The sequence below is a fragment of the Culicoides brevitarsis genome, chromosome 2, assembly GCF_036172545.1.
Source record: "Culicoides brevitarsis isolate CSIRO-B50_1 chromosome 2, AGI_CSIRO_Cbre_v1, whole genome shotgun sequence".
Classification (NCBI taxonomy): domain Eukaryota; kingdom Metazoa; phylum Arthropoda; class Insecta; order Diptera; family Ceratopogonidae; genus Culicoides; species Culicoides brevitarsis.
This window is the reverse complement of record NC_087086.1, coordinates 19,822,205-19,834,233: the sequence shown is the minus strand read 5'-3', so window position 1 is coordinate 19,834,233 and position 12,029 is coordinate 19,822,205. Positions and strand designations below refer to the sequence as shown.

At 30.7% G+C, this 12,029-nt stretch overlaps 2 protein-coding genes across 2 annotated transcripts; both read right to left on the bottom strand.

The window, feature by feature from the left end:
• Positions 1 to 1,201: 1,201 nt before the first annotated feature.
• On the bottom strand, positions 1,202 to 6,892 carry LOC134831616 (tetraspanin-18B). The gene is made up of 7 exons (XM_063845403.1): positions 6,787 to 6,892; positions 2,401 to 2,502; positions 2,149 to 2,340; positions 1,998 to 2,093; positions 1,752 to 1,832; positions 1,475 to 1,690; positions 1,202 to 1,414 (listed from the first exon to the last, which is right to left on the bottom strand). The coding sequence occupies exons 2-7, from the start codon at positions 2,470 to 2,472 to the stop codon at positions 1,367 to 1,369; spliced, it is 705 nt and encodes a 234-aa protein (XP_063701473.1). The 5' UTR covers positions 2,473 to 2,502; positions 6,787 to 6,892; the 3' UTR covers positions 1,202 to 1,366.
• A 1,764-nt stretch (positions 6,893 to 8,656) lies between these two features.
• On the bottom strand, positions 8,657 to 10,257 carry LOC134831615 (short-chain dehydrogenase/reductase family 16C member 6-like). Its single transcript, XM_063845401.1, has 3 exons — positions 9,737 to 10,257; positions 8,974 to 9,680; positions 8,657 to 8,895 (listed from the first exon to the last, which is right to left on the bottom strand). Exons 1-3 carry the CDS (start codon positions 9,872 to 9,874, stop codon positions 8,826 to 8,828), a joined length of 915 nt encoding a protein of 304 aa, XP_063701471.1. The 5' UTR covers positions 9,875 to 10,257; the 3' UTR covers positions 8,657 to 8,825.
• Between the last annotated feature and the right edge of the window lie 1,772 nt (positions 10,258 to 12,029).

Below are 12,029 nucleotides of genomic sequence, written 5' to 3'. Positions count from 1 at the left end.
TAATTTTTTTTTTTGTAATTTTTCACTGTAAAAATATTTTCTAAAAAATTATTATTCAAAATATATTTTAATTTGACAATTATTTCTATGATTTTTTTTTTGTTTAAATTTTAACCTGAAACATTCTGAAACCAATTTTTAATCCACAAATCTCAAAGTAGATAATTAAGTATCAACAAAAATATTGATCTACGGTTTAAAACTGTGAAATTTAACATTTTGTATAAAAAAAAGTATTTCAAAACTTTTTTTATTTTATTTTCAAAAATTTTGGACAATATTTTTAAGTGGCCTTACAAAAAAGAATTTTTATGAAAATTTTCAAAAAAATAATTTTTTTTCTTTAAGGCCGCTCCAAATGAAACTCAATAGTTTTGTCCAAAAATTTTGAAATAAAAATGGGAAGGGCAAAAAAAATAAAAAATTTTGAAATACTTTTTTTCATACAAAATGCCGAATTTAAAAAAAAATTTGATCGGTAATCAATATTTTTGTTCTTTTGAGTTTTTTACATTGATATTTGGGTATTGAAAACTGATTTAAAAACATTTAAATCAAATTGAAACAAAAATGAATATCATGAAAAATAACGGTAAAAATTATTTTGAAAAAAAATTCGGTAATTTTTATGAAATTGAAAATTTTTCTTGAAAATTTCTTGAAAAATTATAAAAATGCACAGAAAAACGGTAATTTTTGATGAAATTTTTAACTTTTTTTTTTGTTTTGCCCCATTGGATTTTCGAATTTAAAATGGGGCATCGGACAAAACTATTGAGTTTCATTTGGAGCGGCCTAAATTAAAAAACAAAAAGTTATTTCTGTTTGTGTGACGGCAAAAAAGCTTAAGCGAAATTTTGGGTGGAACTGAAACTAACAAAAATCTATTCCCTAAGAAAAATTATTGAATTCTTCAGAGAATCAACTTTCTTAAAATTTTTGCCCCTATTGGCTATGCAATGAGCTTTACTTCTTATCTTTTAAAGTCTAAGTAACTCGTTAAATTTTTTTCCTTAATTATTTATAAATCTCTGAATTTTTATGCGTTTCTTGATTCTCAAACCTTTTCCCGGCGAAAATGAAAACAAAAATGACACACCCGGAAAAAATATAATTCTATGCCAAAAAAACTTGGGTTTGCAAAACTAAAATGCGGTACATTCGGTCGTTCTTCTAACAAAAAACTAAAATTTTTACTTATCGACGCACTTTTTTATTTGATAAAACAAAAATCTTACAAAAAAATGAGATTCTTACATTGTACAACAATAAAATCGAGAGAAAATCTTAAAAATTGACGATTAAAAACGATGATCCGCACAAAACACACTCATTCAAAGCTAAGCTTTTATCTGGAAACGTCTGCTCATTTTATCATCCTAAAGAGCGAACACGAGAACAGCATTGCAAACATCTAAAAAAACAAATCAAAAGCTCATTAATCAACTCTTTAAATGGCTTTTCCGTGACTTACCATCAACACGGCCAGCGCTATGCTGCATCCCGCAATAACCGAGGCATGTTCTCGTACGTATTCGGTGGTAATGTGCAAACATCCATTCATGTAAATGGTTTGCGAGTTCGGATTATCAACGCAAGGTTTCTTTTGTCCGCCGTAGGTTTCTTGACAACAACTTTCCGGGATGCGACCATACAATTGCCAGTCGCGATAGGAATCGACACCGCAGCACTAAAAGTAAAAAAAAAATAAATTCTGGATAAAATTGAGTGAAATTAAAAAAAAAACTCACCTTCAATCGTTCTTGAGTCGAGTCCCATGATTGTGTAACTGGTCGACGGTTTCCATAGAATTTGAGTGAAGAATGCATCTCCTATTATTTATTGCAAATTAAAATTAAAAAAAAATATCATGAGAATTTATTCTAGATGAGCGTTTGAAATGAATGCATTTAATTTGCTGTTATCGTGATTTCAAAACGTCGGATTTGAATGCAATTTATAATTTTATTGTTTATTGTCTCGCAACACACACTCACCTGTCTCATCGTATGAGTGACTTTTTCACGGAAAACATAGCCCAAAATGCCACCGATCAAGACAACGACAAACACCAAGAAGATGATCGTGAAATACTATCAAAAAATAAATAAATTTAATTTTTTTTAAAAGTAAAAATCAAAAAATTACCGTCAATAACATGCACTTGATCTCTTTAGCAGCTCCCATGCATCCCAAGAAAGACAGGAACAGCACGACAAGTGACATAATGATCAAGACATAAACGACTCCCGAGAACATGTTCGTGCCAAGGAGTTCGTTGATGAAACTTTTGTCGACCAACGTCCATATTGCTAAACCGAAGACAATGGCACTAGCGATCTATACAAAAATAAATTTTTAAAATGCTTGAGGCGGTGAAAACAAAAAAAAAATACTTACAAAAATGACTAAATTAGTGATAAATAAGCTAAATTTGACAAAACGGCCACAACCCTCACTGCTGCCTCCCATTTTTTGTTTTTCGTGTTCAAATGACGCTCACTGCAGAAAAAAAATAATTTTTAAGTGATTGTTTTACTTTTTTTAAAAGTATCTTACGAAATAGGTGAGATTTAAAATTAATTCGAACATAAACACTTTCAATCGTACTGTTAAAAGATATTTTTTTATGAAGTAATGTGAAATATTTTTGTTTGGTTTTAATTTTTAACATATTTGAAGTGTATTACTTTCGTTTGGTTCTCATTTGAAAAAAAAAATGCTTTTTGAAGTTTAGTGAATGTCTGTCCGTTATATGTATTGATATATAACAAAAAAAGTTGACGTGTTGATTGATTCTATTTCAACACAAACAAACAAAAAAGTGAAAAAAGTGAAGAATAAGAAAACACGTATTGATCCTAGATACCTGGGTGTCAGAAACTCACTTTTTGGGGTGATGAATAATAATAAAAAAATTTATAGGTTACATCTCAAACACAGACGAAAATGATCTGCATTTACTTTTAAAAGTGATCTGTGTAAGTGATTTACTTAAGTGAAAATCGCTGCAAAAATTTCGCTACCAAAATTTATGATTATAACTGAAAGATGGATTTTCATATAAAATTTGAGGATATAAGAATTTTTTGAGAAAAACACACATCGATGATCTGCTGATCAGATAAAACGGTTGCTCGAACAAATCTTTAGCTGAAGAATTTTTTAGAAGGAAAAGACATCCAATTGATCATAATACATGTGATCTCGAGCACGTAGTTTTTTTGTGAAATTTTTCTGTATTTTTCTTGTTCCAAGAAGAACAGATTTTTTATTGAAAGACAGTTGTCACTGTCTTGTACTCTCGGAATCGTGAGTACGGGCCTCACTTTTCCGGAAATATCTCCGATTTTAGCATCAGAAAGAATCCAATCTAAAACCGGGAAGGTCTTCTATCACTAGTAAAAGGGCAGTTTTTAGGATGAACCTTCATCCTCCTCCGGTCTCCGCGACCAGGAGTTTGCATTTTCACCAATTTTCTCCGAATAATTCGATGAAAAATTCGAAGAAAATTGGCGAAAATGCAAGAGCGATGGAATTTACTAATTTCTCAGTTTGACAGTTCCATTTTTCCTCAAGCAACAAGCGTAACAAAATGCTTAAAAAATTTAAGAGGACAAATATCGACCGTTTCTATCAACAATATATTTGGTTGAGGATGCTTTTCCACATTACACGTGGAAGAACTCTGACAAAAACAAATAGATAGAGAAAATGAGAGTAGTTACAGAGCCATTGCACACAATTCTAATAAAATTCATTCTAAAAATTTTGGAAAAAAGAAAACGTTTTGTCGAAAGAAGAGATGGAGTTGCCAGGTTTTTACGAAGAGAAACAAAATATTTGTGAAAATGCGCTCACATAATACAAAATTTTGTTCATGCAAAGTTTTTTTTACATAATATTTAATTTTTATGAGGGTTCGTCTGGCACATTTTCGAAAAGATTAAATTTGAATTACTGGTTCATGGTTCTACAAAACTTGCTAAAACCATAAAAAATTATGCGATAACAAATCTTTTGCATTCCCGAATCGCTTAGTCATGCGGCATTTTTTTGCGTAACTCGTCAATCACATGCAAATTTTTTGCTTTGAAGGTTTCCATGACTAAACAAGCCACAATATACCTCTTTAACCGATCTTAAGTACACATTCCTCAATTATGGAGTCACACATTTAATGTCACGTACTGGTTGTTTTTGTTTTTTTTCACATTGATGATATGGAATGAGCTACTTAATAAAAAGATATTAAATGAATATTACTTCACAGAATTAAAATTACAACATTCGATCAATTACATTTTATTATTATAGCGATCGCGTATTATTTTTTATGCTTGATATGTTCTCCACATACGGATATTATTAACGATGAAGGTGAAGGTTGTTTATTGTATGTGTTTATAGAGAAAAAAAAATACAGTTTTGATAAAACGACGAGACATTTTTTACGAAATTTGTTTACAATTGCAACGATGAAGTAATAATTTTGTAAAAACTTGGCAACATTTAAATTATTCTGTTGCAATTTTTGCCTCCATTATTCGTCGAATGCTAAAACAAAAATAGCATTTAAGACGCTCGCTGGATGATAAACGATGCGATGCAGCAATCCACCATAATAAGTAACGGCAAGTAGAGACCGAAAGTGAACTAAGTACTTTTGCTTTTAACTTGCATCTGCACTGAACTGGTTAAATGTTTGTTTTGTTTTTTTTTCTCTTTCTGCTTCAGAGTTTCATGTACATATAAACAACATTATTATTAGTCGTTAACCGGCGGCACACGACTGGCCCAGTTTATATCGTCGTGGTACTTATGTGACAATAATAAATAAAAATTTTTGTGTGTGAATTGTCGATGAATAATTAGATCGGTTGTTGGTGGCTGGTGTGCGTAAAGTTGCACATGGAATTCGCATGTAAAGTTGGTTCGTTACGTAAGTCACGCGGAATTTGTAGTTTTTTTGTAGCTATGCGACAAACTTGAGTTGCAACGAGCACTAAATTGATCCAGTTTAAATGTTTCCGTAAACAAAGTGATTGCTACAAGGTAACTTTTTTAATTGATTACTCACTCACCCACCCACTTCATTAAGCTTTTAAGATCTAAGGCGAATAAATTTAATGATTTTAATTTTTCTCCCCCTTTCCCCCTCAGTTTTGGTCGAAAAAAATCACGTGAAAAAATTAAAATTAATTTATAATTTTTTTTTTTCAATTTGTGAGGGTCAATCCATAAAAAATAAAATTTTTATTTTAAAAATTAATTTGAGAATAAAATAAATTTAAAAAAAAAATTAATTAGATTTACTTTTCAATTTTAAATTCAAAATATAATTTCTAAATAAAACAAAATAAATAAAATTAAATAAATTAATAATTAATTAAATAAAAATTAATTAAAATAATTTAATAATTTATTAAATTATTTATTTAATTTTTTAATTTAATTAAATTATTTATTAGTTTTTAATTAAATTTAAATTTAATTATAAAAAAAACTAAAATAAATTGTTTAAGTTTAATTTAATATTTAAAAATTAAAAAAAAATGATATCTATTGAAAATTTTCAATAATATTCTCTAAAAATTGAAATAATTAAATTATTCACCTAAATATTAATTATTATAGGTAAACTTAAAATGCATTTTAAACGCATAATCTTGTTTTTTTCATCAATTTTGTCTCCGACGCAAATTATTGAGGGAGACAATACGAAAAATTTCCGTTCACGCTTTGATGGTCATACCGCAAAAACGAATGTTTGTATCAAATATCTCACGCGATTAAATTCAAACAGCAAAAAAATCATTGTTGATGCACGAGATCTGGAGTTAATTGTTGGTTTGTGCATTTTTTCGTTGTTATTGTCAACACCGCCGCGCAGTTTAACGAAGCTATTGTTGTGGTAGGTTACTCTTTGGCGCTATTTTTTTTGGTTCGCTGATGAATAGTAATGAATTAAAATGTGTTTTTTTCTATTAATGACCTCAATAAAGGCTTATAATTCAAGGGCAGCGTGGTTGGACTGCAAAAAATAGTAGGAAATGGTCGAGAGTTGGGTGAAGAACAACAAAAAATCTCATTTTGATGCGGTTGATTGAATTTTTCCGATATGAAACTGATGCCTGATGTCATCCAATACTAAAACAAACCAAGCCAAGCGCGAAGAAAAGAAGCCATGCATCATCTCACGTTATGTCAGAGAAGAAATTTACGTTAACTTCTTGGGGGAGACACACATACAACGATTTTGGTCGCGTTATTTCAGACAACAATTGTCGTTGTTGTGATTTTGCCAGCCAGACAATAAAGTGTTTACCGATTGAATTGACCGAAGCGTCGTCTCTCAATTGAATACGTTCAAATGTGTGTGAATCAAGAAACAACAACAACAACGTCGACGAAAAAAAAATGAATACTAATATAAAACCTGTTTTATGAGGCGTGTCACTACATAGAGTTACTCTGTCTTGCTTTAATTTGTAATATTTTGGTAAGTATTAATTTTATTTTTTTTTTTCTTTGAGGAAACTTGAGAATTTTCCGTGATCGTGAATGAAGATATCTCGTGATACGGAATATTCCAGAGTTATTTCACACGCGAAGCAGTTCATAAATTTAATTAATCCTTGAGAACTTATCCTTCATGTGTTTCGAATGTTTTTTTCACTTCACTTTTAACAGATCAGATATCAAGTATTTTCAAATTTTTATTTAATTTTTCATATTTTTTTATTTAATTTTCTCAAATTTTTTATTTTAGAATTTTTTTATTACCTTTTAATTATTTTTTATTAATTTTATTATTATTTTTTTCAAAATGCAAACAAAAACACAACGAAAATATAGTCAGAAACCCGTCCGTTACGGTGCACGATCAACTCTATACTGAAGTAACGTAAAGTGTTGAACCGATTCGAGACAAGATCTTGTCATACCTGTGTGTTTACTTTGCTTACTTACACAAGTGTTTGCTACATGAGAGCTGCGTTAGTTGTGTCGTGATGGACGGTACAAGTGCGGTAGTAGTTGTTTATCTGTTTGGAAGTGTTTGGCTTGAAGGAAGGTAAGTAGATGTAAGTTCATGTGTGTGTTGCATTAAAATATTCATAACCGATTCTGGACGCTTGTAGGGTGGACAATTAGTAAGTATTTAAAAGAATTTGAAGAAAAAGTTAAAAAGTAACTAATTTTATTAATTTTTAAGAAAAAGTTATTTTTTTTTAAACAAAGAGTATAAGAAATAAAGTTTTTTATTTGTTCTCAGACTTAGATACCAAATTTAAGTAATTTTTTAAGAGACAATTGACGACATTGTTCTTTGTAATTCAATAACAATAATAATAATTAATGGCTCAAAAGATTTTTTATGGTGTTTAAAGTTAAAATTCAGTGAATTGAATTTTTACTTTGGAATTTTAATTTTTTGTCTGCCAATTTTTAACTTAATTATTTTAACATAAAAATTGTATCGAATTAAAAATAATCACCAAATAAATATTTTATTTTTTTAAATAAATTATAGGTAGTTGAGGAACTAAGTTTCATAAAATTTAAATCCATGCAGGTAACTCGGTCTAAGATAATATTTGTTTAAGCTCCAGACAAATTAAAGACAGGAAATCACACTTTTTTGATAATTTTAAGTTAACAAATGTCTTAACCAAGTCGACATTACATTGACAAAATTTTCGGATTTCATCGACTTTTTAAACATTATGTGTAAAAAGTATAAAAAATTATAAATTATCTATAGAATATTTAAAAATTTTACTGATTAAACTTAATTTTTGACTGAAAATTTGAAAAAGTAAAAGAATATTTAACGTCGATTTAACCATTGGATTGATTTTTACGGAAATTCGTTTTTTTTAATTTTTTTTTATAATTTACAAAAAATGCACTATAATTAAAACATTTTCCAGATGTTTGATATTTTAAATCTCCAGAATTAAAACAATTAATAGGAGAATACTTAAAAAAAATCAACAATTGAGTATAAATGGTCACTCTTTTATCATTCAACATTCTGACCAACGACCTCTCGTTATCGTTTTCGCCAAGTAATCAGCCATCATCAGGACACTATTTTAATGACCGCAATGTTTACAATGCGTTTTATGCTTAAATTGCATTTTCACATAATCGCATGTCTATCATCATTATTAATAAAAATAAAAACGCCACATATCAACAGGACATAAGCCGGAAATTAAAACTTGTAAAATAAAAAATAAGTTCATTGACTTTTTCATCGATAATTGTGTGAGTTCGGTCTCGTGCGCGTAAATATTCTTTAATATTTAATTATACTTACTAGTAATAGAATGGAATCAGAATTTCATCACGAAAAGTTGTAATTTACCTTTCAACTAAAATAATTTTTCTATTTTTTTATAAAAACCATTTTAGCTAAAAGAATTAAATTAAATTTTTGAATAAAAAATAAAAAAAAAATAATTTAAGTTCTTCGTTTTTCCTCTATTTTTTTTCTTGCGAGCCAGATCTTTATAATTTAAAAATATTTTTTTACATTAGAAATTATTACGAAAAAATAATATAAAAAAAATTAAGAATTTTCCACATTTTTTTTCAACTTTAATAATTTTTTTAAGAATCTTAGGACAAAAATCAAAAAACATTCGGATACATTTAAAAACTGAGAAAGTTCATGTCAAGTTATTTTTTTTATTCTCATATAAAAAAACTTATTTAATACCAAACAAAACAAATTTAGATAATTTTAAGTCTGATTAGATATCTTTGGAATTTTGCACATTTTTTTTTTATTTATAGATTTTTTTATCAACTTGGACTTAGAGATCACACTCGACCTTTCCATCCAAAAATCGTCGCACAACTTCGTTGCATTTGTACGGCATTAGTCTGTAACGAGAAAAAAATGCATAATTTTTTAAATAAAAAAACTTGTTTGCGATTCGAGGAAGTCGCTAACGTATATACCTCAAGAAATGAATAATTCCACTATAAAACCATGGAACGGTAATTTCTCGTTGTCCTCGTCGGTGTGCCAGCACAACTTGTTCCGCCACGTATTTCGGCGACAATGCTCGGAACAAATTGGGAAAACGCATCTTCACCGTGTGCACTAAATTTGTGTCGACCCACGATGGACAAACCGTCAACATTTGAATATCGGCATCCGGATGAAGGTCCAGGATCTCCGATAAGAGAGCTTCCATGTATCCGCGAACAGCGAACTTTGAGGCAGTGTAGGGGACAGTGTTTGGCATTCCCATGAGACCAAGCAGGGAACTTGTCGAGACAATTGTGCCGCGTTTCGCTTCGTACATCGCTGGCAGGAAGGCTTCGAGTGCCCAAAAGTGCGACATCAAGTTAATATCCATGACTTTTCGGACAACTTCGTGCGTGTGTTGCAACAAACTTCGTGTCGGCATGATTCCGGCGTTGTTTACGAGGACAGTCACGCAGCCAACTTCTTTCTTGACACGTTCCGCAATCGCGAGAACTTCTTCGCGCGATGTAATGTCACATTTGTAGCCGACAGCGGACTTTTGAACGACAGAATTTGCTTCTTTTACAGTTTTTTCGTTGTTTTTCTCGTCGATATCGAGACAAACGACTTTGCATCCTTGCTTGGCGTACTGCAGAGCTAATTGACGTCCAATTCCGCCACCAGCACCGGTTATCTACGAAAAATTTTACTGGTAAGATAAGAAAAAATCGTTCAAAGTGCATTTCTTACCAAAACAATTTCTCCTTTCAGACTTTTTGGTTCTACCGGCACGAAAAGCCGGAATGTGGCATACAACAAATGGTAATTAAACATCACCACCATCCTCAGAAAGTCCAAAATTGTTAACAAAATCTCGACTGGAGACATGATTCTGATTGTTATTTTCTTCGAACAATGCAAAATTATCCCGGATCAAAGCTCAAAACACCTTCGACCTGATCTTCTGCTCGCAATCAATTAATTAACGACTGCTTGAAAAAAAAAACTCTGCTTGAATTGATCAGTGACTCATTAATATTTTCTCGTATTAACCATTAATTAATTCAAGTTTGCGGAAAAATTTACGTCCATTCAAACAGCCGATCGAGAAAATACTGATCTTTCCTGTGTAAATGTAGAGCTTAAATGCGTGGCATTGCGACAACTACGACGCTACACACTGTCAATACACAGAATAAGACATTATAATAATAATTTCCAGACATTATTTTCATTTTGATAGAAGTTTTTTTGTTAGTAGATTACAAACACAGACATTGAAAACTGACAGAATGCCGGGCAAAGCTGATATGTCTTATCTGTTGAATTGAGTGTGTATGTTTACGAGGAACTGATATGACACATGGTGATATTAGTGAGAAGAATAAAGTGCATTTCACTTTGGGAATCAGAAAAAAATTGTGATTCGATGGAGTCCGATGGTCCGTTGATTGTTAAAAATTTCCTTAAAAGGTAAGACAAGAAATTAATTAATTTTTTTGTGAACTTAGAATTTTTATTCAAGGTGAATTTCTAGATTTTTGCAAAAGTTATTTTTTTTACTTTAAAAATTAATGAGATTTTTTAAAATAATTCTTTTTTTATATTCAATATCTTATTATTATTTTTTTAGAACTTAAATGACAGAACTTTTGGTTTTGCGGATGACTTTGACATTATCCAGAAGAGATAAGTATATGTTACATTTTTGATCAACGGTTTTGAATACATTGAAGATTTTTTAATCTGAAAGCGATCCTAAGCGTATAATACGGGCAAAAGCAACATTCCAGCAAAGAAATGCTTCCCTGGAATTCAAAGACATCTTTGCTCTAAAATTCAACTTTAATTGCAACACTTGAGCTATACGGATAATAAAGAACACAACCATCTTAAACCTCGTGCTTGAAAAAAAGACGTTTGAAAATAACCCTTATAAATGACACCTAGTTTGGTTTCTACGAGACACTTATAAAGCCAGTCATATTTCATGGGTCTACTCTACTGCTACTCTATTTTGAACATAAGGTTCTAAGAACAATACTAAAAGCTTATCGAGAAAGGGATAAATAGAAACGTAGATGCAACTTCGAGCTTCAGTTGAGTTCAAGGAACTGGCAAACGTATAAAAACTACTTTTTCGAAAAGATTCTTTAGACCTTTAAGGTGTTGGACGACTAAAAGCAAGATAGAAATACTGTCTCTAAACAGATTTAAGAGTGTTAAACGTCTATCAGTGATTCTTAATTAAAACAGAAATAAATTAGATGATGTGAGTCTTCAAAGTATTCTCATGAAGCTCTTTTTGACCTTTTAATACATGATGTTCGTTTAAAATACTGCAAATTCATTCATTACTGCAATTTATTGAGTAGTTGCTAGTTCAATTAATTGTAGGTTAAGTCTAATACAAAATGCGCTTCCGTATACTGTTCTAAAACACTTCCAGAACTATTTTTCTATACGAGTACTTGTTTACACTCCACATGAAATAGATCGCATTCGACACTCACAAACAAAACATGCACTTGCTCATTAAAATTCATTCAAATGTGGTCGTAATTGACGTATGAAAGGGTTCTTACTTGTTTGAAAACATGCCGCTCACCTGTAATTGTAGCTTTTTCTATTGCAAACACGCTCTTACGTGACTTTTATAAATGTAAATAAAATTAACTCGTAGAATCAGCTGTGAAATTATACATTGTGGAGCGGTCCGGTGACTTGTGACTTTTGATCAAATGGAGATGCCAGGTTGTCTTTATCACTTCCCTACCTCAAAAACATCATCAACAACATATTCTGTCAAACATTTCAAAATTGGTGCGCAGTTCGAACATGAGCTTTTCTTCCTAGTCACTCATTTTCCACTGACTTTTCTCCCGTACACGTGTATGCCTTGTATTCACACTGACCCGTACAACAATTTTACAACAAAAACTCTGCGCATGTCAGTCTTCAAACACACTTTCCTTACACACTGGCATGCACGACCATTTTCGAAATATAAGAGAAAAGGCTACGTGACGATACGCGACTCCAT